The 25936-nt window shown below is 39.7% G+C and overlaps 1 protein-coding gene across 4 annotated transcripts in view; it reads left to right on the forward strand.

Moving 5' to 3' along the window:
- Positions 1–18971, forward strand: part of Cpeb4 (cytoplasmic polyadenylation element binding protein 4) — a 64643-nt gene extending 45672 nt beyond the window's left edge. For 2 of the 4 annotated variants that reach the window (XM_021178511.1, XM_029483795.1), the window contains 6 exons: positions 3691–3864; positions 7654–7743; positions 8383–8501; positions 10590–10704; positions 13109–13290; positions 14374–18701. In XM_021178511.1, coding sequence (XP_021034170.1) covers positions 3691–3864; positions 7654–7743; positions 8383–8501; positions 10590–10704; positions 13109–13290; positions 14374–14601 — 908 coding nt within the window. In that variant the 3' untranslated portion in view covers positions 14602–18701. Of the gene's footprint in view, positions 1–2079; positions 2104–3690; positions 3865–7653; positions 7744–8382; positions 8502–10589; positions 10705–13108; positions 13291–14373 lie in introns of all 4 variants that reach the window. The other 2 variants (XM_029483794.1, XM_029483793.1) reach the window with 2 other exon arrangements.
- The last annotated feature ends 6965 nt before the right edge of the window (positions 18972–25936 follow it).

The following is a 25936-nucleotide window of genomic DNA, read 5'->3' on the forward strand; positions in this document are numbered from 1 at the left end:
TATCTGGAGTTCTTACTACTCATGAAGGTTTTGGGTTTTATTGATTTTTTTTTTTAATGAGAACCATGTGAGTTTTCTTGTTGTCTTTGTAGCTTTTAAAAGCCATTCTTTTAAAGAAATATCTGTTTTCCCAGGAATGGATATAGTATCAACCTAATTTTAAAGATAGAACTCAGATTCCCAAGTCATTCTTTTCTCAAACTGCTTTGTCTTTAAAGTGGTTATCTAAATAGAATGTTCTCAGGCAGACTCCCACTTTTGTGATGTCACTTGTCTTTCTAACCCCTGTCTGGTAAGTTGGAGAGTAGCTCATGACCTCCTAGCCTTGACGTTGCCAAAATGAGCACCCATCAAACTTTCCTGGAGGAAAGTCTCAGTGCTGTTGTAGGCCATTCACCCCAGCAGTTCAGTGGACTACAGTGCTATGTAGAAAGGTATTTTTGTATGAAAACTAATTTTATTTTGCAAAATATTTGCCTGGTACTTCTGAGTTAAACTGATTTGTATTGAGTCTAGAAGATTAGAAGTGAACGTCCTGGCAGTTTTTAGAGTTACATCTGAAGGGTCTGCCTCAGTGTTCTATTCAAACCCAGTCCCCAGCCAGGCCTTACTCATGCTACATTCCTTGCCTGAACATGGCAGCACCCTTGCCTGTGCATGGCAATCCTAATACTCCTCCAGGTTTTCTTTAAGATCCCACCTAGGTTCCATCCCTGCCACCCACTTTACTTCAAGACATTTTTTCCTCTTCTGTCCCTGTTGCATGTGCTATATAACCCGTAAAGCTATGTTCCCAGAGACATCTAAGGTTAATGGTTGTATTATATACTGTGTTTTCTCCTATACATACATACATACATGCATACATTCACACACACACACACACCTATAATGAAGTTTAATTATAGATGAGGTATGTAAGAGATTAACAACAATAATGAAAAATAATTTAAATGTACTGTATAATAGAGGTTATATAAATATACTCTCTCTCAAAATATCTCAGAAGTGACTAACAGGCAGGTAGCACAGAACAGAAACACATTGGACAAAGAGATGATTCATACCAGCTTGCATAATGCTACTCAGAACTTATCATCAATTGTATTTCTGGATTTTTTTTCCATTTGATATTTTCAAATTGAGATGTACCATTGGCAAATGAAACCATGGAAAATGAAAGTGAGTAAAGAGAGATCTGTAGCCATAGGCATAGTTCATTATCATTACAAATTCTATGTGACCCTGTGGCATATGTGATCACTAGTTCCTTGAGGTCAAAGCTTTAGATTGTTTGATTCACTGTGCTTAGCAAGACCACAGGGTGAGGAATTATTGAAGCGTGCCAAGGCCCTAGAACGGGATAAGCCTTCAGTGCCAGTTTATTTCAGGGAGAGCACATTTCCTCAGATATTCTTGGTCTAAAGTTGATGCTGTTTCTTGTGGATTCAATTAATTACCTTTTCTCTTCCTTTGAACTGCAACTGACTTGATGAGAGAATCCCAAACTTTCAGTTTTGAACATTTGGGACTGGGTAGAAAGTTTCTTTTTGTTGGTCGTGAGTCATTTGTTTATTTGACTGAGGCCAATATATAAATTGCCTAAAATTTTCATTAGTTATGATCTTCTTCTATTTGGAATGAACATAAAAATACTGTAAATATGTATTCTGTAATGGTGAAAAGTCATGAATTCAATATTGATATGTTTACTAAATTGTTAGCATAGAAATCTGAGAGAAGATATAATGAACATAGTGGCACTTGGTGTAGATCATGTCACACACAGCCTTAGCTTCATATTATCTTGGTTCTTGGATGCTGACTATAGCCAATGGTTTTCTTTAAAACAAGTGAGGTTTAGTAAAGATTTATAGTGTCTTTGAAGTTCTTTTTAAAAATGCATGACCACCACCATCTAATTTCTTGATTTTTGATACCTAGACCAGGAAATATAAAGAATATGGCCATCTTTCCATTTCAAAAGCTCATAGATGAAATCTCAGTGGATTCTTTGACAATGTTTGAAAGGTTGTTTTTGTTTGTTTGTTTTGTTTTTTCTTCTCATTTGACATGCAGCAAGGACTTATGGGCGAAGGAGAGGTAACATCAATGTTTCTCACTTTTGAATGTATCGGTTCTATATGGAGAGAATTGGGCTTACCCAGATTATAATCGCTGTGGGGAAGGAGTGAAGGGAAGTGGCTGGGTTTAACCTATATGGAGTCTCTGTGTTGTAGTTGGAGATGTAGACATTCTAATTGAGGAGACTTAAAGAGCTTGATAATGTGAATTTAAATTCCCTATATTAGATAGTTAGCTTACTTATAGCTAAAGATTTGCCTTTTTAACTCCTTAGAAGAAATTAAGAATTTTTTTAAAGATTTGAATATTTAAAGGCTAGACTTGTCTAAAAATTATCTCATTAATTGGAAAGTCATTTATACTTAAGTAACTTACAAGAGCTTGTTTTACTAAGTAAACATGATACATGCATTTAGTTTTAAATATGAACTGGATAAATGAGTAATTCTATAAATGCTTTAGGAAAAAATTGGGATATTAGAGACTCGTTTCTTAGACATTCCTAGCTAAACTTACTTTTCTTCTATGTAATACTTTTGCTATTTTATAAGACCATAAAGTCACTTAGACTTAAAATGTGATTAAAAAAAAAAAGGTCATTCAGAAAGTACTCTCCAATTGTAGAGCCATTTTGAATCATGATTTACTAATAGCATATAGGATACATTTGTGGCAGAAACACTGTTGTTGTCTATGCTTGGGAATGGGACTTACAACTGTGGCAACCAAAGGGCTTGTGAGCATCCCAATAAAGGAAGAGACTTGGGATCATTTCAAGAGGACCATTAACCATTCCTTAGAGAACACCTAAAAGTAGATAGAAGCCTGAGCAGGGCTAAAGGTTGAGAGATGCAGCTATCTGCCTTTGTGCTTTGCTTATAATATAGACATTTCTATTTTCCTGTCAGGTGAGTATGGGGAGACTTACCGACATTGGTGCTTCTAGTCTTTCTACTTTCTTATGTATTCCAAATGATTGGAATTTCAGTTTTTAGAATAGTTTTTCAAAACAGATAGCATCCTTGGTAAGCTGATGATTATCAGCTTTCGCATGCCTTCAGATCTTAAATGCTGTAAGCCTAGAAGCTGAATTGGGTACCAACATTAAGTGGGCTTTGATTATATCCTATTAGTTAAGGTAAATTAAAATGAGTGCTCATTTAAATTGACATGCTCATTTAAAATACATTCTTAGGAAAGTGTGCAGAGACTACATAGTTTGGTCCATTAAAGAAATGTATGTGACCAGCATTTTATAGCTAAATTTAATATTCCATGTCCTTGTATAGTTTGCCATGGGGCACTTGCCAAGGCAGTGCAGTCTGCTGCCAACTGGTTTCAAAAGAGTACTCTCTTCTAACAGGGCTTCCAGTTCACATCCTGAAGCTTCTGCATTCCTGGGAAATACTTGAGTAGCCCTCTGTTTAACCATAGAGTCTCTCTGATGCAGTAGACCTTAAGTTGATAATAATTCAAGAGCATAAGTAATCCTGTAGTGAACAAATAAAAGCAGCAGTTCTATCAACTCATGTCTTCTTTGGTGTGTGTAATAGTCAGTGGCAAGGAGTCTTTTCTATTAGCTTTCTGTTCTGCTTTCTGTTCCAGGTCAGTCTTCATTGTTTCCGATGGAAGATGGATTCCTGGATGATGGCCGTGGGGATCAACCTCTTCATAGTGGTCTGGGGTCACCTCACTGCTTCACTCACCAGAATGGGGAGAGAGTGGAACGATACTCTCGCAAAGTGTTTGTGGGTGGATTGCCTCCTGATATTGATGAAGGTATGTTCAGAAAGGACTGACTATTTGGAGCCACGTGCCACTCTGTGGCCCAAGGGGAAGTTGTATCTAGGGTTTGCTGTCACAGCCCCTGTCTTACCTGGCTCTGACTGCTCAGTCTCACTCAGCTTGTTCTCTTGTCCTGTCATCCTATGGTAATAAACCATGATACCATCTATGGTAAGATTAGCTGCAGAAGGAGGAGGATGAGCTGAGGGCCAAATTCAATGGGAAGGAGGGAAGACCCCAGAGAAGATTCCCCAAGGAGTCTATTGTAGACAACATGGGTTTAACTGCCATATTTTATTTTCTCCTATTTTATTGTTATTGTTTTTTTATTTCTTTTCTATTTTCCATTGCTTCAAATTTTTAAATTTTAGATTAAACTTGAACTTCTTAAAAATGTAGTCTGTAGTTGTACTACAAGAAAGAATCTTAAAAGTGATTTAAAAATTCATACATATATATATTCATTCAGCAAACATTTATATATTCTTTAAACAGTGGCACTGTTCTTCAGCTTATTTATAGAAGTAAATAAGATAGAGAAACCCTGTTTGTAGAATCTATATTCTAATGGGGGAAAGTGCATCAAAAATATGTAAACATAAGAGAAGGTATCAGAGAACAGTGTTGGAAAGCAAACAGTTTTATGGGGTCTAACGTGCAAGGATTCTTCTTAGTTTGAATGGCTAAGGAAACTCACTTTAAGAAAGCATTATCTGAACTGAGACTTGAGTCAGTAGCCAGCTATACAAGGAAATGGAAATAGACTAATTCATGTTCTATAAAATAGAATCAATTTCTGTAAAAGTCTGTAATATCGAAAAATATTTAGTCATTTGTCACTTAGACTGAGATCAAGTTTATCAAACTTCTAGAAGGTTGACAGTTATAACAAACATGCTTGTTAAATATCTTGATAAAATTGCTGTAATTTTAGTTTCATTCACTTCCATTCTCCATACCACCCCCAGAATACAGAGCTTGAAAAATACTGTAGTCTACACAATTGTGCAGTACAAAATTACAGAATGTCTGTGGGATATAGGATGAGAAGCAGATCATTTAAAGTTGAAACAGGAACAAAACCAGCATTAGTACTTGGACACTCTAAGCAAGTCAGGTAGCATGCTGTGACAGTGATCCTAAAGCAAGAAAGTGGAAATGCTGCTCTGCTTGTAGTCCTGGAAACATGGTGAACACCTGAGGTGGGGGCAGGGAGGGGGCAGGAGCCCTCAAGGCCGGTTCCTCCTCTCTGGCAAGAGAGCCTTGCTTGTTGCATTTTGATTTAATCTTAAACTAGAGCTGAGAGGGTTCCAGCTTCTCATCACACATGCAGAGGCTCTCCCCATCCTAGTGCAGGTTATGGTTACTTCTCCTCTCACAATCTAACTCAACTTGCTCAGGAAAAGTGACTTAGGAACCATACAACTCCCAAGTTAGCCTAGTAGCAATCTCCTGCAAGCCAATCTCATTCGAGCTAAATTGTACTGCAGGAACTGGTAGAGCAGAGTAGACTGCAATGTTTCCCAGCTGGAGAGAGATTAAAACAAGAGAAGGAAGGAATAAGGCTAGGAAAACCACAAAAGATTGGAGTTGCGTTGGAAATATCAAAATATGTTACTTTTATTATACATAGGTATAAAAATAGTTATAAGCACATTTGTTTGCATGTATATTCATTTATTTCCTAGCTTTGTCTACTGAAGAAGACTTGGAAATAATGAATACCCTCTATTATATAGATTATATAGAGCATATGGGATTTCCTTTTTGCTGTTAAAAGGAACCCAGACTACATTTTTAAAAAAGCATTCTAAAGGTTGACATGATTCTAGAGGTGAGGTAAGACAAGATATGGAATATTTTCCTGTGCCACAAAGTATGGCAGTGCAAATGACAGGGAAAGGTCAGAACATCCTTGGAGCTCCCACTGGTCCACCCAGAAAAGGAGAAAGGAGACAGAGGGAGGAATGGTTAGGTGAGTGGATGATAGATAGATAGATAGATAGATAGATAGATAGATAGATAGATAGATAGATAGAATATGAAAATAATTAAAGAGGGAATTGGAATGTTTTAACTTGTTAAGTAAAGTAAGTGTGGACAGATATAATAAACAACTAGAAGAGAAAGAGAGCTCTTCCATACTGTGCAATATTGATGAGCAAATGTAGAAGGAACAGTGGCAACAGATCATCAACATTTGGCAGCCCTGGTGGTTCCCGATCTATCAGTGGGCACCTTCTAAGAGGTACCATGACTAATGCAGCAGGATGCTGATAAGTAACACAGTATTCCTTGTAAAGTGCAAGTCAGATACAGAGAGGAAAATGGTTTCTTGGTAGAGAAGCCAGGCAGAAGCCAGTGACCAAGATCATTGTGTCTAATTAATGATGATGTGACACAGCATCATTTGTGTTTGGGATATATAGCATGACAGTGGTCATGAGGAAGCAGAATACAAACCCAAATGAAGACACTGCTAGATGCAAATACCATAGACCAGAGTGCTTATCAACACAAGAACTTTTCATAGTTCTAGATTTTGGGAAGCTTCAAGGTCAAAGCATTAGGCAACTCCTTGCCTGATCAAATTTTTTATAATAGTCATCATTGTAAGTCCACATGATAGAAGTGGCATACTCTTAATGAGGCTTCTACCTCCATAACCCAGTCAACTACCTAAGACTCCTCCTCTAAATTCTCTTACATTGGGGATCTGATTTTAGCATAAAGATTTACAAGATTGAGTGTACATTTAGTCTATAGCAGCATACTATAGAACAGTGGTTCTCAACCTTCCAGTGCTGTGACCCCTTAATACAGTTCCTTATGTTGTGATAACCCCATCATAAAATTATTTTCATTGCCACTTAATAACTAATTTTGCTACTGTTATGTAATATAAATATCAGATATGCAGATGTTCTATGAAAGGGCTATTTGACCCTCAAAGGGGCCAAGGCCCACAGGTTAAGAACCAAGGCTATATAGAATGAATGTAGAGAGCTAAGAAGGGCTCGCACTTCAGAGAAGTGACTCTCATACAACATATGCTCTGGATGGGATTCTTGATCAGATAGAGTTTCAGCACTGGAGAATAATTGAATCAGTATTGATTACTTGAATATGGAAGCTACATATAGAGTTATAAAAGAAAGCAACCTTGCTTTGAGCTGATAACAATGGTAGCATTTGGGAATTATAAAGCATAATGTTAGTAAAAGATTGTGGATGGATGAGTTGATTCATTTATGTATCTAACTAGAGGGAGAAAGAGGAAGAGGAAGGCGTTGAAGGCAGATGTGCCAAGTCCTGAGTGTGATGTGTACGTGAAGCAATGCAGGAGCTGTTCATACTGTTGTTGGATAGATTTGTTTTAAAAGGAGAACACAAAAGGGTAGTGATGAGGTCATGAGGAAGGAGGGAGCATGAGTCATGATGAGAGATAGAAAGCTAATTGTGGTCTGGTTTTACCTGTCATTGTTCTCTTTTTTTGTGTCGGGTATATAAAAATGTATAGTATATAAAAGTATATAAAAATGAGATTGACAGTGAAAATGTGAAGCTCCAGGTGAAGCCCTACAGCTTGAGCATGTGTGTTCTGACTGCTCAGGCACTCACTGAGACACTTGGGTAGACTTGGGGACTGGGCACATACTTGTTTGAGTGTCCACATTATTCTAGCTACAGGCTATTTTATTTGTGACTTCATTACAGTAAAGTGATTTTATATTATAAAAAAACATCTAAAATTAATACTACTTTTTTGTTGTTTTTCATTAGATGAGATCACAGCTAGTTTCCGTCGCTTTGGCCCTTTGATTGTGGATTGGCCTCATAAGGCAGAGAGCAAATCTTATTTTCCACCAAAAGGTAATTCTTGAGATTCCAATATTAAAGTACATTTTATTCTCAGATTGTCTAATTTGGAGCGTTTTCATGAATGTTTACTTTGACTTCACAAGCTTTTGTTGTTAAATTTATATTTTTCTAAGTGTGTTTTTAAATATTCTACCTAATATACTATTAATTCAATTTTAATTACACATTACAAGATGTTTCCAGATGCTACCAAGTAGAGCTGGTGAGAAGGATTAGTACTTTTGCCATACCTGACAACCAGTGTTCTGTCCTCCTGGACCCATGTGGTAAATAAGGAGAACCAGCTCCTGCAAGTTAACCCTTGACCTTTGTGCCTCTCTCTCTCTCTCTCTCTCTCTCTCTCTCTCTCTCTCTCTCTCTCTCTCTCTCTCTCAGGCACACACACATACACACATACACACACACAGTGTATGTTTCTGTGACCTATTAAGATTCTACTAAAAATTATATTCTACTAAAGATTCTACTCAAATGAGGTATTGATGTGTTCAAACTTTTAGTAGGAATGTTGTTTTAATTTTTCATATTTTCTATTCTTTTTCCCTTCCTTAATTTTAATCTAAGCTTTTTATCCTATGTATGACAAAGATAGAAAAGCATTTAAGTCTTGTATTGTTTCTTCCTTCCCAGGCTATGCATTCCTGCTGTTTCAAGATGAAAGTTCTGTTCAGGCTCTCATTGATGCATGTATTGAAGAAGATGGAAAACTTTACCTGTGTGTATCAAGTCCAACCATCAAGGATAAACCAGTGAGTATAGTTTAGCATAAAATTGCCTTTTGTGCATGTATGCCTCCACTCACCTGCTTTATGTGAAAACTTCTTATGATTTCTACTTAAATTTATGTGTTTGAAATTGAATATAACAGGTTTTATTATGTGTTCTTTGGTAATTTCATACATGAATACAAGGTATACCAACCCCCCTCCAGCTTTTAGAAAACATCCTTCCAATACATCTTTCTCCCAACTACATTATCTCTTCTTCTTTCTCCCCCTCTTCATCTTCCTCTTCTTTTTCTTCTATTAACTTACTGAGTCTAATTAGTGCTGTCTATGTATGTGTGCATGGCTGTAGAGCCATCCTCTAGAGCATGGTCAGCCAATACCTACCAAAAGCATTACGAATGGGGCCCTATGAACATCTCTCATTGGAGCAGGGCCTGGCTTATCTTATGCAGGCAACCACAGCTGCTGTGATTTGGTAAAGACACTATTTTTTCAGCATCCTTCTCAACCTCAGCTCTTCTAGTCTTTCTACTCCCTCTTCCTGAACCTTTTGAGGGTAAGGACATGTAAGATAGATGTCCCATTACCTGAACACTTCACAGTCACATATTCACAGCACTTTGAACAATTGTGAATCTCTGTATTAACCACCAACTACTGCTAACCACTATCTACTGTATAAAGCTTCTCAAATGAGCAGTGAGATATGCTTAATCTATAGGTGTAAGGATAAATATTTAGAAGGGAGTTTAATACTATATACCTTTAGCAAAATCATAGTAGGTTGTCCTCTTATAGCCAATGACCTACCCAGCTTGGTCCAGGTAATGGTACCATAAAGTGGGCCATATTTCCAATAGAAGGCTGTTGGTTACTCCATAACATTTTTGCCACTACTGTACCAATGGACAAATCTGGCAGGCTGGTTGTTATTATAGCTCACAGGGTTCACAGCTGGGTAAGACTGTTAACATTTTTCTTCCCCAGCAGCCTACAAAGTACCTTTTAGGCTATAAGTGGGAAGGTATAATTGCAGAAGAAGATTGGGGATTGTGGGGAAGAGGCAGAGGAGGGGTTAGAGGAGGCTAACACTGAGGGTATTTGAAAAACCATATGGAAACATGGAAATAAATCTTTAAATACATTTTTAGAATTAAAATTAATTTATTAAATTATTTATTGAGAAATAAATTAAAGCATTTAAATGAAACTTTGAACATGTTTTTGCAAATATTAGCAATATTTTTACTTTGAAATAGTTTTGAAACTATTCTATAGACATATATATGTGACAGACATAGTGAGAAGGAGGGAATTAGAGCTACATTACATAGAGGGACAATGCTCCTACTTGAAGTCATAGGTTATCTGACAAAAGCCCAATGCCAGGTGTGGGATAACCTCCCTCCACCTATTTGAGTAATATAATATAGGCTATTATCATTGTTCTTGGCTACCCACAAAAACTTGATGGCAAGACTTTATTGCTAAATACAATCAGACACAGTAACTGGAGAAGTCAAACTGGTACAGAGGATGTACAGGCTTGCAACACCAGGCCTGGCGTATTATTCTTGATTAGGCTAATGGACACTAAAGTGTTTATCAACATAATACTGCTCAGTGGTTAAGAGCACTTGCTGCCCTTGCAGAGGACCTGGGTTCATTTTCCAGCACCCAAATAAATAAAAATAAATAAATCTTTTAAGAATGTTTGCAAATATTAGCAATATTTTTACTTAGAAATAGTTTTGAAACAATGTAATAGAATCGTTAGTATCAACAGTAAGTCTGCATTGCCTGGAAATACCCTGAGTCCTATTTTATTTAAATTTAAATTATATATATCCTGTAAGGCTGGGTAACCTGAAAAACAGATAATTAACTTGTAGGTAATTAAGGATGTGTAATGTGTTAAGGATTTGGCTTATAGTAAGTAAATACTTCATGGGATATTCTTACTTTGAAATGAAAGACAGGGAGAGCTGTTTCTAAGCCTTTTGGTCTTACAGCTCTATTGATCTATGATAAGATGGGGAGATTGTAAAATACTTGGCAACAATTTTGAACTTTTCTTGATGTGAGCATCTTTATTTACACACTCTGTAGGTGCAGATCCGGCCCTGGAATCTCAGTGACAGTGACTTTGTGATGGATGGCTCACAGCCACTTGACCCACGGAAAACAATATTTGTTGGTGGTGTTCCTCGACCATTACGAGCTGGTATAGTTAAACAGGCAAAGTTCCTGTATTGTTAGCATATGAACTATAAAGATCTTCAGCTGAAATACTCCAGGAGCTTTGAGTTAATGTAAAAGAGAGAGAGAGTTCTAGTGTCTAAGTGTTTAAGTTAGAATTAATGTGCTCTGTTTCCTATTAATAGTTGAGTAACCTTGGACAAATGATATAAATTTCCTAATTCTCAGTTTTCTAACCTGCTAAATGGAATCAAAAGTGCAGAATTTTATAGAACTGAGGAGTAAATGAAATGACTGCTGCAGAGTGCCTAAGTGCAGTACTACAATGCTGATCATGTTACTGTCCTTTATAGGAAATCCAAAGCCCTTTGTGTGCTGAGATGTGCAGAGCTTCTTTTCTATGTCCTCAATTTCTCAACCGCTGTTTACGGAGTTTCTAATCCAACTTCAGCCTCTCATAGTTTTAGAATAATAACTACAAAGGAATCACATCCCCAACTGACTTGAATAACTTGAGGTTTAAGAATATAGTAAGATTAAAATAAAGTTTTATGTTTTAACATTTCATGGGGAAGATACATTGACTATTTCAAGTTTTTAAAATAGAGTGTCTTATTTATTTTCTACAATTTCACAAATGTAAACAGCATATCTTGATCATACCCACCCAGCTTTCCCCAGGCATCCCCACCAAATCCCCCTCCTCACTTTATGTCCTTCCCTCTTTTTTTTCTTTCTTTTTTCATTTTTTGTCACCCACAAAGTCCATTCTGTACTGTCTGCTGGAATTGCTGTCTGATCTTGTTGGCTTGATCATAAGCAGGTGACCACAGCTGTAGTGAGTCCATGAGTACAGTGGCCATATCATGCCTAGGAGACAGCATTTCCGGTGTTCTTCCCCTTATGCTCTTACATTCTTCTGCCCCCTCTTCTGGGCTATTTCCTGAGACTTGTGAGAACAGATTGTTAGATTTCCCATTTAGGAGTAAACACTCAATAGTCACTTGTTCTCCCTTCTGTGACCAGTTAGGAGTCTCTGCATTGACTACTGCCCACTGCAGAGCCAAGCGTCTTTGGCTAGGTTGAGGGCAACACTAATTCATGTAAAGAAACAAACTTTTGAGAGGCAGTTTAACAACACTTAGGAAGACAACAACAGTAGGTTACCCCTTGTGCCTAGGACCTAAGCCATAAACAGTACCTGGCATGAATTCCCTCCTGTGCAGAAAACATCCAATCCAATCCAAAAGGAGTTAGTTACCCCTCACCCTTGTGCTACTACTGAGCACTAGTGAGCACATGCTATCTGATAGGTGATACAGTAGCATCCAAGGCTCACTGCAATGTGATACCATTGATGGCTTTTTCTCCCTACTACTGAGCACTAGTGAGCACATGCTATCTGATAGGTTAATACAGTAGCATCCAAGGCTCACTGCAATGTGATACCATTGATGGCTTTTTCTCCCATCAACCTTCACTGCACCTTCTAGTACTAGGAAAACTAGCCAGTATGTTGTCTCTTCAGCAATAAAGTTTACTCTCTAGTTATGGTGGACAACTCAAGAGCAGTGACAATGGTCTGTATTTTTTAATGGACCTCTAGGGTATCACTGATCAGTAACTCATAGGGAGGTTTCCCAAGCCTGGCACTGAGATTTTCATTTATTAGTCATTATCTTCTGGCAGAAGTGTTGTCCTCCCATGCAAGGTACCTATGCTGAAATTTCTTATTTTTTTTTAAGATTTTGCTTATTTTTATCTTATGCATATGAGTGTTTTGCTTGCATGCATACTGTTCACCGTGTGTGTACAGTGTGTATATAGTGGCCCCAGAGGCCAGAAGAAGGCTTTGGATCCCCTTGGACTGGAGAGTTGTGAGTTGCCATGTGGGTGCTGGGAATCAAACACAGGTCCTCTGAAAGAGCAGCCAGTGCGAGATGTGCTAGTGACTACTATATGTAAACAAAGGTACAGACTTTGATGGTGAGAGGGCCTTCCAGAGAATCTACCCATTAACTTTCTAATGTTCAAATTATAGGAATCAATACCCAACTAACCAGTACAGATATGACAGCAGTGAGAAAGATGTGAAAGTGCTTACAGATATGAAAGCAGACAAACCTAGGTTCCAGGCCTGACCCTGTCACCTAGACAGACCACTCATCTTGGAGCCTCAGTTTTCTCAGAAAATTACTTCCTATTTTATGGGTTGTGAAAATTAAGAAAGCACATTTTAAACCAGCCAGCTTGCAGTTAAACAGTCACCCAGCATAAAAGTTACTATAATAGATATTATTATAATTATTTAGATTTTAATAATGACTATAATCATATATACTCAGAGGTCACATAAACTTTTTTGGTGAAACATTAGGTGAGCCAGATGAGTTTTCCTGATAGTAAGTGTCTTGTTCCTTTTCTTTTAGTGGAGCTTGCAATGATAATGGACCGGCTGTATGGAGGCGTCTGCTATGCTGGAATCGATACTGACCCAGAGCTCAAATACCCAAAAGGAGCTGGAAGAGTCGCGTTTTCTAATCAACAGAGTTACATAGCTGCTATCAGTGCCCGCTTTGTTCAGCTGCAGCATGGAGAGATAGATAAACGGGTACGTCCTGGAATGTGTTTGGAGAATTCTAGAAATGGTGCACCATCTAATGTAAGCCCTGTGTTTGATGTACACTGGCACTTCCCTTGGAACTGGGACTAGCAGCCAGCATGGTGGCACTATACTCCACAGTCTTAATCAGTCAGTTTTTATTGTGCTGTTCACCGTCTGAGCTATAAACATGGTCAGTGGTGTTTGATACTCACTGTTTCAGGTCCTGTATCCTCAGTGTCTGTGGTCATTCTCTAGTGTGAGTAAAGAGGAAGCTCGTGCTGTAGCTACAAGTGATGGGCAGGATATGCTGGAGCACAGTCACCTGCCTGCCTGCTCTTCATTCACACGTCCCTGCCAATGGGCTGGTCAGAGCTGGGGGTTATCATTAGAAATGAAAATTTTGGTTTTCCACAGTGAAATCCCTAGGTCAGTGTTCAGCCTCTCTCCAGATCCTCTGCATTGTGGGACTCAAGTCTTAGGAGGTTCCATCCAGGAGTCTCCCAAGACCTAGCATCATCAATCTTTTGTAGCTGGTAAAGTAGTGACCGGGTCATTTTAATACCTGAGAGGTTCAGATGACAGCTGGTCTTTTGAACACTGGTATAGGCCCAGTTCTGTAAAGTCACCTCTAACTTTTAGATTCAAGTAAACTACTCTGACAAAGAACACATCATGTTGTACCAGACTCCCAACTTTGTGATTACAACCCAAGATGTAGACACTTAAACCACCAGCCAGGCTCAGCAACCACTCAAAAGTACGTGAGGCAGAAATCAGACATCTTTTTGCCCACTAAATCTTGTGGTACACATTTTGTGAGAGATGGAAGTGCTTAGATGGTTTTGTTTAAATTATGATAGTTTCTGATAAAATTCTTCTTTTGTTTCTTTTTTGTCTGAAACTTATTTTAACATGATAATCAATATAGATATCTTATGAAAAGTATTTAAAATGGACAGTCTTCATTGCAATAAGTGCATCACTGCTCCTTCCTGTGGCACCTTGGCACAGGGAGGTGGGAGCACAACACAGAAGTGGACTTGCACATGATACCAAAATGCCAACTCCCTTTTTGTCTCTCCAATGCAGGTGGAGGTTAAGCCATATGTCTTGGATGACCAGCTGTGTGATGAATGTCAAGGGGCCCGTTGTGGGGGGAAATTTGCTCCATTTTTCTGTGCTAATGTTACCTGTCTGCAGTATTACTGTGAATATTGCTGGGCTGCTATTCACTCTCGTGCTGGCAGAGAATTCCACAAGCCCCTGGTGAAGGAAGGTGGTGACCGCCCTCGGCATATTTCATTCCGCTGGAACTGAAGAATGAATGACTCCAGAGCTCATTTGCAGGCCTCAGAAGAAGTGCCCTCTTCTGTTAATTCCAACTCTTCCTCAGCCTCTTCACACTGGCATGTCCTGCACAGCAGTGTGTAACTATCAGTGGTAGAATGAAAAGAACAACCTACAACATAGGTATTTTGTAGACTCTCATGTCACTGCAAACAGTATGTTCAACTCCATTTCACATTGCCATTATGTTGCATGCAGGTTTTAATTCTCTTGTTTTGCTGGAGGCCAAGAGGATCCAAACTTGCTGTAGCATTTTCTTAGAGGAGAGAAATATTAACAGAGAAATGAGACAATATGTTGAGGTTTTAATTGCTGGTAATGATATAACATATAAGAAAACTTTATTGAGATAATCACCAACAGTAACACTATCGTCTGTTCTGACACGTCTGGTCTCCCCCAGGAAAGTGCTCTTGCCAGTTCTTTTCTTTCATTCCTTATCTCTCTCTTTTCTATCCCTTTTTATTCTTTAACAGCAATGGAGGAAGTTAACAGTTATTAACAGGAAAGAGTATGTCAGAGCAAGCAAATGCATGAGCAAGATTGAGCAGCATAACTATAAGAGCTTTGAGGCTGACGATAGCTTGATCATGCCTCAAATGCCTTCATACATCAGAAAAAATAAAGTAGGCAGAGCTGAGTTTGTTTTCTTTGAAATAATTCTTAAAATTCCGAATGTAAGAATTGGGTGACTTTACTACTGAGGGGAGTGCGCTTATTTATTTAACTGACTTCCTAATCACAGCCCCAGGAAACCTACCAAAGCTAGAATTAATGATGTCTGGTGGGAAAACAGAAGAACAAATACATAAATTTTATTTTTGTTATTATATATAAACTCTATATCCTAATTTACTAACAGTCATCAGGTGTCAGCCTTTGCTCTCCATTTTGACATTAAAAACAACATATCTAGACATACCTCAAGGATATCATTTTTGACTTTGTGTTACACTACACTTGTAGCCAAAACTGGAAGATTAAAAACAACATACAGATCGGCTGCCCATTGGCCTTGTTTTCCATTTGAAGTTACTTTGGAATCCTGTAATTTAGTTGTAACATAGAAAATGTGGGGGGGAAAGGTTAAAAAAAAAAGTCAAGTAGTTGCAAAGTGTTTTTGCACTGTTGAACTAAGTAATTGTGTAAATCTGTGCAAAAGTCCGTATGGTTATCTTACTCTTCCTATAAGGTACAATAACATACACTTTCCGAACTTAGCATGGGACATAGTGTTTGAAGTGCCAACTTCATCAAGTAATGCATGCTTTATTATAAATACAACCCTAGCTTTGAAAGATGTTCTTATGTTTTGAACAGTCTGCTTCGGGGGGTAAATTTAAAATAGTCTCTTGAAGCCCCGGTCATGGAAGTAACTTTTGGTTTAATTGCCATTCTCTTATTAAATGCCCTACCGTAGTTCAAAGGATTACTATCAGTGTGCAAAGCATTTAACAGCAGCAGTCTAAGTGCAGTCTTGCTAGCTGTGCTGCCTAACAGTACCATCTTGGATCCTTCAGAACCAAAGACTTGCCTGCAGTGCTGTCACCGCCTGGCTGGTGACTCTTCTGCTGTCTGTAGGAAAAGCAGCCCTTTATTTTTAACACAGGCTTTAATGAACTACACCTGTTAAGTTCCAAAGGTCAAAATGGAGGCACTTGCTGTCTAAGAGTCCAACAGAAAGAGGGAGCCACTGTCAAAGAATCCCCTGCTAACAGAACAGCGAAGCAGCTGTGTGGTGGAGGGTGCTGTCTCTCATGTAGCTGGTCAGGGACATCTTTTTCTTTTCTCCTGAACTACATGATTCTAATTGGAATGTTCATTTGCCTCTTTTTCTTCCTTTAATGCTTGTAGGTGGCTTGGGGTGTGCTATTGTGCTGGTCCTACTCAGTAAACAGGTGTGATGAGTTCACAAGAACTAACACTGCTTGAGAACTAGCTTTGAGTAATCCTTTTCCCTTTGTACACGGCCTGCTGAATTCCGGTACAGTGTCTGTAGCTGACTTATTTTGTCATGCACATGATGTACATTTGTTATGCACTACTTTTGTATACCTTGTTTTTCCAACAGTGAACATTTTTAGGCACACTTTTCACTGACGGGATATCTCTTTATGCAATACCTCAATTTTTCATATTGCAAAGAGTAGCTTTTTGTACTTTTATTACTGAGAGATCTTCATATACTTCATTTTTTAATATAAATAATTTTAATAAATTTTATTTTCTTATATTCTGCTTTTTATACATTTCAGTGCTCTGCATACATTTTAAATTATGAATGTTGTGCACTGGCAATGCTATTTTAGAGTCTGCAGAGAAGAGAAAGCATGTTGCTTAAACATCCTTCCCCAGCACCAGCTACTGGTGTACCTATAATTTAAGAAATAGTCTATGTAAAGTCACAAATTAATGAAAAAAATTCGCATGAAAATGACAAAATAACACTGTAGTTCCTAAAAAAAAAAATTAAATGCATAACCATAGGGTAGAAATTTAAAATAACAAAATTGTCTACAGCTTCTTACTAAGTTTTTTAAATTATTCATAAAATGCAGACATTTTGGGTGAATGTTTAATCATTTTTAATCTTAATTAATTGATGTTACATGTTTGATTCAGAGATGTCTGCTCTTTTAAATTCTATATAATGAAATCGCCTGCCACAGGACAGGTTTGTAATGTTAGTATGCATGACTAATGTAAGAAATTGTTATTCTGCTAATATTTACTTGTGATTGTGTGACAAGCGTGTTTACAGATGATTTGGTTCCACTTCTTTACAGGGCATAAACAATGATTATCTATTACTCTGAACTTTATGATTACATGTCCTTCAGATTACATGGGATTGTAGCTGGGAGTTACCATGTAACTCAAACATTATTAACATGTAATTAGTTTACAGGTTTTAGGGTATCACTTCAATTTACCAAGCATGTAGTTCTAGCGCACTAGCATGGCACCAGCCATGTATTTACAATGTAGTTACAGAGTAATTACATGGTTATTTTTGCAATGTAAAATAAAGTGTTTCTGATTATTTTCTATGTAAAGGACCCCCACCCTACCCGTGCCCCCTGGCTTTGGTATAATATATTTACTTCTCCATACACAGACCTCTGCAGAATGCAACATAAAACGTGCAGTGAATGAACTTAGCATTTTATGAGAGTGCTGTTGGAAAGACTTGATAATTCACCCCTTTTTGTTTTGAAGAGTTGAATCTTCTGTTAAAAGGTGATTTAAAACTTGAATGTGATGAATTGTGGCAAGCTCACTCCAGTTATGTGCAATACTTATCTCACACTTTGGAAGATCTTTGCAGTGTAATTCTTTGTTTTTAATTGCAGACATTAAAAAATGTCATTTTCTACTGTTAAGAGTAATCCTCTTTCTTGCTGGTGTTTCTAAAGAAAAGAATCAGAAATCAATCTTTCTACTAATGTAAATTTGAGATTATTTTTAAAAATGGAATAAAAGAGGTTTTGGTCATTTGCTTTATTTTATTATCTTATTTTAAAGCTACTGTGATTGATAGCATTGTAAGAATTGGGACAATATTGTATTCAACTGTTTTATTTTTTATATTTTTAAAATTTAAAGTATAATTAGTTTTTATAATTTCATCAGATTTTTGTTATATTTTTTTGGAAGTGAAACTTTTAGCAAGTGGGTGTCTAGTTTTTACTAATCCCTAATTTTTCCAGTGTATTGCTCATATTATCAGAAGGGAACGTTATTTAAGTGCGTCAGTTAATTGTACTACTTGGCTGAATTTCCATATAGTTTTTACTGTGTATGGGGAGGTTGTAGTATTTATTCTAGCATTTTAAATAAGGGTAATTCATTTTTTATTAAAGTCATTTTCACGTTAAGTTCCTATTTTTGTATGTTCTACTCTTAAGTTATATAACACAGTTTCTTTTTTAAAAGAGTTCATTTGTTGAAGTGCTAGTGGAAAATTAATGTTATTAAATAGTTTGCAAATGACTATTTATACCAGTATGCATATAATTTTTAAATATTTGTAATGTGAGATGTTGAATGAATAAAACTTTTAACTCAGATTTCTTTTACTATACTTATTTCATTTTAGCATAAGTAGACTCCCTTTTGGGAATATGACATTTTTAGAACACTAAGAATGTCATGTTGGGCCCTGGCCGAACAAACCAGTATGAAAAAGTCTTTAGTCATGTGAGTGCTCATGGCAGGCATTCCTGGCTTCTGGAAGTTGTAAGAGCTGTCAGCTGTAGTGTCTTTGGCCTGACTGTTAATTCATGTGCTGCTGTGTGGTGTCTGGGGGTGGGGTGTATCAGCCTGCAATCTGAGTGTTCTTTCTTCCTCCTGGAGATTGACCCCTGCACCCTCATGTGATAAGCACATGTTCTACCACTGAACCTCATCTCCAATTTCAAAACGTTGAACTCTCAGTACCTTCAGAGACTGGGGTTCTAATCCCATAGCTCGGGAACTGCAGGTGTTCTCTTTTACTTGGCCCATGTCTCATGTAGACTACTGAGTATTGTGATGTGTTAATACTTATGTTTTAAGATACATTTAAGTTTTCAATGGTAAATTAACAACAAAGTACACCCATGAATACCCTGTTTGGGAAGTAATGTAGCTGCACTTCCCTCCCACGATAAACTATTCTCAAGAATAGGACGGCAGGAGGCAAATGGACTGTGAGATGTTTTACTTCTCAGGTTTTTTCCCCAGCATGGAAACCAGCCACTGGGAATTGTGGGGAAGTGGGCTGCATGGTGTATTTTTGCCCCGGAGTTGTGGGTTGCAGGAGCTTCAGCAGAGTAGGTACTGCTTTCTCTTAATTGGCAATTTCTAAGACTTGCCTTGACAGTATACTGAAACTGCCCTAGGGAGCCCATGCTCCTATTAGTCACACTCTGACAGCTGTTTCCATTGTCCACCCACATGTGACAGGTTCCAGGTTTGCTTCTAGACCCTGTCATGCCCAGCTAGTCTCTTTAATCCCTATTTAGAGGACTAGAAATGAGAAGCTACTCTGTTGCTGTTTGAATTAGCTTCCACTGACCTGGACCAGCACTTATATTTGATCCAGACACAAGCATATCTCCACATAAGCCACCAGCTTTGAGTCTGCCATCCTGGGTACACTGTCTGCCTACTGGGTCATATTGCCTCCTTAAAAATTATCCTCTGAGAATTCCCTCAGTATTCTCCCTCCCTCATATTCCAAGGATGGGAACTGCTAGATTTGAAAAACTAAGAATTTGGGATTTATCTCGCCATTCCAGGTCTCTTATTAGAGAATATTTCTGTTTTGAGATGCCATGAATCTTCTCTAGATAAATTCAAATCTTTCTCTAGTCAATTGGGCTTTACCACTGGCCGTCTGGGAACATGTCTTACTGTGATTGCGTGTGGTGACGAGTTACAAAAGGACTACTTGTCTCATGGAAGTTAAAAATGAGCATCAGCATCAACTCCAGGATGCAGCACAACATCCATGGTTTGTGTTGCACAGTCTTTGATTAGGTGTCCGTGAGAGATGATGTAGGCCGATGGGGCCTAAGGGCGGTGAACTGGGGACACAGATGCTGAGATCTAAGCTTGAGCCTGCTTTATCCTCTGCCTTCTATTTCAGGAACTAGAGCTTTGATGCCATACAAATGTCTGTGTGATCAAGCAAATGTCACCATTTTAAAGAGATTATTTTCATCTCTTCTCCCACACCTCTGTGATATCAAACACAGAAGAAAAAAGAACCAGGCAGACCTAGAAATGATTCCCTAGAATCTGCCAAAGGCAGCAAGGCACCTGAGCTCATTCTGAAATAAGTTACCCGTAAAAATAGCTGGGGTGGGGAGGGATCAGTCATTTAAGTGTGTGAGGTGGCATACATGATTTTAGGTAGCAGCTAGCAAAGAGCTCATGCCTCCATCTTTGGGGGAATTGAGGCACACTTAATATGAGAGGGCCACCTGAAGCTACATCTCATGTCATCAGCTGTTGAAAGATGTGATGACAGTGGCGCTGAGCAGGATGGGGAAAGTGGAGCAGCCTTAATTATCATTTGTCTCTCCGCAGCCCTGACTCCACAGTGCCCAAAAGATTTGGTTCTAGGAAAGAAATCAGTCATGGCCATGCACCTGTACCCATCAGTAAGACTACACCCTCAGAAGGACAGGCTATTTAAGTATCCTATGGGAAGGCAGACAGTGTAAGCAATTGTACACCACAGCTATGACACAGTAAAGCCCAGATTTACATTCTCATCTGTCAGGTCCCCGTTGTTTTCCCTATGGTCCTCAGAATCATCACTGCCACCAGATCAAGGTTAAAAAATAAAATTGGGCCAGGCAGTGCTGGCACGTGCCTTTAATCCCAGCATCCAGGAGGCAGAGGCAGGTAAATCTCTTGAGTTCAAGGCCAGCCTGGTCTACAGAGAGAGTTCAAGGCCAGGACAGGCAGGGCTACACAGAGAAACCCTGTCTCAAAATAATAATAATAATAATAATAATAATAATAATAATAATAATAATAATAAGAAGAAGAAGAAGAAGAAGAAGAAGAAGAAGAAGAAGAAAGAAGAAGTAAATAAAAACAAAAATTAAAAATTAAATTGTATTTTTTTTGTTCTGCATGAAAGATTTGGAATTTTTAAAAAGTGCCAAGCTCCTCAAATTCAGTAAAATATTTTTATTAATGACAAAAAGGAGTAACAACAGGCCATATGAGGAAGAGTACTCAAGAGCATAAACTGTTTTGGAGGGCTTACTTTTACAGGGTTTAAGAGTAGGGGAAGTTTGGTTACTAAGGGTATTTGAGGGTGATTTTTTTTTTCTGTATTGATTACTGCATTTGGTCATAAGTATTTTTCTATTTTTTCGTGTACCTTCCCACAATGCATCTGTTTGTTTTTTATTTTTTCTTTATGCTCCTGAGAGCAGTTTTCCCCTCCCTCACTTTCTCCCAGTGCCACCATCTTTCCCCAGATCCCCTCCTCTTCCCGTTCCCCTTCAGAAAAGGGGAGGCCTCCCAGGGATATCAACCAAACACAACATAACAATCTATAGCAAGACTGGGCACACTCCCTCATATCAAGGCTAGATGACATAATCCAGGAGGAAAGGGTCCCAAAAGCAGGCAAAAGAGTCAGAGACAGCCCCTGCTCTCACAGAAGGGAGTCCCAGAAGAACACCAGGCTACCCAGCTATACCATATATGCAGAAGACCTAGGTCAGACCTATCTATACAGGTTCTCTGATTGTCAGTTCAGTCTCTGAGTCCCTATGAGCCCTGGCTGGTTGATTCTGTGGGTTGTGTCTTGTCTCTTTGACCCCTTTGGCTTCTCCAATTCTTCTCCTCCCCTCTTTCACAGGATTCCTCAAACTCCATCTATGTTTGGCTGTGGGTCTCTAATGCATCTGATTTTAATCATATACATCTTCAATTATTCATTAAGCATATGGTGATGATCAATAGAATTTTCCCCTAAAAACTCACACAGGGAATGCAGTTTGTCCTAATCACATGTGCTCTCAAAACTAGTTTATGCCTAGTTGTACTAGAGTACAATTAAATAGAAACTGATAACTGTTGGGAGAGGAGGAGACTCCACTGTTCAAGGTAGGGAGGTATACAGCTCAGCCCAGGTCCTGGCTTGAGAACAGGTTGGTAGGTATATTGTTTGGAGAGGGATGTGTATGCACAGTCTATGCAGGTGAGGGTTCCAGACTGCCAACTGCATCATTAAAAGAGGGGTGTGTGCATAGCTCACACCCAGCAGAGTCCCTATGTTTGCCTGCCTCCGTGTGAGTGAAGATAACGCCGGCTGGTGTTGAGGGAATGCTTCCCTCTTACCAAGGCTCCCTTCAACCTTCCTAACATCTAAGAAGCTATGTTCTATAATTACACTCAGCTTAAGGTGAACAAGGTCCAGATTGGTTAGGCAATCTGTAAAGCAGGCTTTCAACCAGGCACGCAGATTGCAGGTCCTGTCTCACCTTTTTGTAAATTTCCTTTTTCATTTTTTTAATTTATTGACATTTTATTTATTGACATGTTGTCAGCCTTCCCAGTTTCCCCTCCACAAACCCTCTATCCCCTCCCCCTCCCCCTGCTTCTATGAGGGTGCTCTCTACCCACCCACCCACCCACTCCTGCCTCAGTGCCCTAACATTCACCTACCCTGGGTCATTGAACCTCCACAGGACCAAGGGACTCCTCTCCCAGTGATGCCTGATAAGGCAATCCTCTGCTACATATCCAGCTGGAGCCATGGGTCCCCCCACCCTGCCATGTGTACTCTTTGGTTGGTGGTTTAGTCTCTGGGAGCTTTGGGGGTCTGTTTGGTTGATATTGTTGTTCTTCCTATGGGGTTACAACCCCCTTCATGTCCTTCAGTCCTTGCCCTAACTTCTGCTTTTTGTAAATTTCTAACCTATGAAGAAGTCGTCGCCAAGATGTTATGCTGACATGACATGACCTGAGATGATGTGCGTCGTCTCCTGAATCTTTGGTTTGACAAGAGTGCCTTTAACAATAGCAGGATAGTGACTCCGAGGGAGTCAGGTCCCCCTAGATTGTTCAGACATGTTTCAATTTACCAACACCACATACATGCCAAGAAAGGATAGCCACCTGGCTAAGTACACTTCTGGATGCTAGTACTTAGGTGACAGAGAAAGAATAGAGGGAGGAGGGAGAATAGTCATGGACACTTTTTAGTTCAAACAAAATCCCACTGAGGAGAAAGACTTCAACTTTTTTTTTCCTGTAAAACTTCATAACCAAGCGTCTTACGCATGTTACATATTGATTCTCTGGATAGTCTCTGTGATACCACAAAACTAATTCTGAAACCCGCACGGTAGTAGACACTTTTTTCCCCAATTTTTTATTAGGTATTTTCTTCATTTACATTTCAAATGCTATCCCGAAAGTCCCCTATACCCTCTCCACTTCCCCTACCCACCCACTCCCACTCTTTGGCCTTGGTGTTCCCCTGTACTGAGGCATATAAAGTTTGCTAGACCAAGGGGCCTCTTTTCCCAATGATGGCCCACTTCGGTAGCAGACACTTTTGCCCTCTGTCCTTGTGAATTTTTCAAGTCAGTTTTTGCTTCTGCCCTGGAATGTCAGCAGGGTCAAAATAGATTCCTTTTGGAAATTTCTAATCTTGATTTTGTATATATTCACAAAAGAGAGAAAAGTATTTGCCATTTTTGGAGTAATGGGGCTTTGGAGCAGGCACAGGCTTTTGATTTGTGCCCTGGCCTGAACAGCTGCTGCTGGACAGATGTGCCACAGTGGAGCCTGAAAGCATTTGACTGGATTACAGCAAGACACCTTCAGAGGCAGCGGGTCACGCCTTGCACCCCGTGAGCAAGTCCCTCAAAGTTCTAATCCGACTAAGATAAATCATGGAGCTCTAAACGAGCTAAGGTAGGCTTTGACTTAGTCCCATAAGGGACTTTAGTAAGTCAGAATCAGTACCTTCCCTAAGGCTGATTAGGGATGTGAGTGAAGGGGCACTCGTGGCTGGGGCGGAGGGCAGAGAGAATGAGGAGAATGGGAAGAGGAGAAGAGTGGAACACGCATGCGCTTGCAGCAAATGCGGAATAGACCACCTCCACACTCCATCACACTCTGGGCTTGCCCAGGGTAGTGCAATTTCACAGTGATAAAGTCTTTATGCAAAAAGGGAAAGTGGAATCCTCCTTGGCTTTCCTCACTCCCACACTGCGCTTCAATATCCTTTCCTCTGAGCTCCAGATAGAGAATGAAGTTCTGATCGGAGGATGTTTTGAGTCTGTCATCTGTGCGGAAGCAGCACCAACAGCCACACCTTGCTACAGGCCGCATGTCCGGCCTGTCAACCTTTGTTATACCAGAAGCATTGCGGTTGCTCCTGTGATTACCCCTCCTCTAACAACTCCTGCCCCTGTGCTGGGTGAGGGCATGGGGCAGTGGCAGAGCCACTGCTGCAGGTGGGAACACTCAGATGTCCCTTGCCCAGGTTGATTTTTCTCCTGTGTATCCTCTGGTCCCCATCCTTGGCAGCCCACGGCAGTTGCCATGGTAACAGAGAGCCATGAGACTCCAGGCTGCCAAGTTTTGCTATGCAAAGCCAGCTAGTCAATCAGTCTCTCTCTCTCTTTCCCTCTCCCTCTTCCTTCCTCCCCCTTCCCATTTCCCTCCCTCTTTCCCTTTTCTCTCTCCTTTCTCCTTCCCCCATCTCTCCACAGATACACCCATTTCCAGGAACAGAAGTAGTTCTCCCACTGCATGGGGCTGTGCAGTGCAGCACAGGGTATGAGTCTGTGTTGGCAAACGGGACACAAACCCCAGAAGGGCTGTATTCTAAGGCTTTAGTGTTCTGAGTATTTTTGGATGAGCCCAAAATCTCTTTGGAGGAAAATGTAGGAAAGAAGTAGGAGCTGCCAAAACGTAGGCTTGTGCCCCTTGGTAGCCTATCAATGATACTACCTTTAAGGAAATAACAATTTTTTGTTCTTCCCTCTTTGCCCTGAATGTAAGAGTTAACATGAAAGTAAACCAAGGCACAGTTGGATGGAAGCATCCAGTTGGATTTGGGATTTAGATAAACTTGGGCAAAACCCCAAAGCCTGGCATCACTGTGGATCTGGCTCTGGGTCAGTCTGAGTTTCTATCCCTGAGCTGCCTGCCTATGACTGACCAAGTGACATGACCATATTAGTAAACCCCTGACAACCAGCTTTGGCATCACTAGGTTGAGGTGACAATGAAATGAAGTGTTTACAAAAGCGCCTGAGCCAGGAACTTGGCAGTCCCCATTTTCACTAGCATTCATTAACAGCAACTCCCTGGTAAAGGCAAGTTCCTCCAGTCCCTGAGGTGGCCTATGCCCCCAGCTTCCTGCAGCTAGAGCTCTGGTTTGCCTTTGCTCAGCAGGGGGAGCTGTCCCCCTGCCTTAAGAGAAAACCTCCTTCCCCAACCTCCACTGTAAACTCCCCTATTTCTTCTTGATCACAGACAGCTCCAGCCACTCTGCATGGGCCTCTGTGCAAGGGCCTCTATGCTTGGGCCTTTGTGCATGGGCCTCTGTGCTTAGGCCTCTATGCATGGGTCTCTGTGCATGGGCCTCTGTTCAAGGGTCTCTGTGCTTGGGCCTCTGTGCATGGGCCTCTAATGCAAGGTCCCCATAGTGGTACAGGGCCTCTCCTTCACCCATCTCCATATTACCTATTCCTGACTTCAGCTCCACACAAAGCTGACTCTAAATCCTTCAGGGTTTGGCTGAGATGACCCTCATCCCTGCACCACTTTCTGA

This window comes from Mus caroli, chromosome 11 (assembly GCF_900094665.2).
Source record: "Mus caroli chromosome 11, CAROLI_EIJ_v1.1, whole genome shotgun sequence".
Classification (NCBI taxonomy): domain Eukaryota; kingdom Metazoa; phylum Chordata; class Mammalia; order Rodentia; family Muridae; genus Mus; species Mus caroli.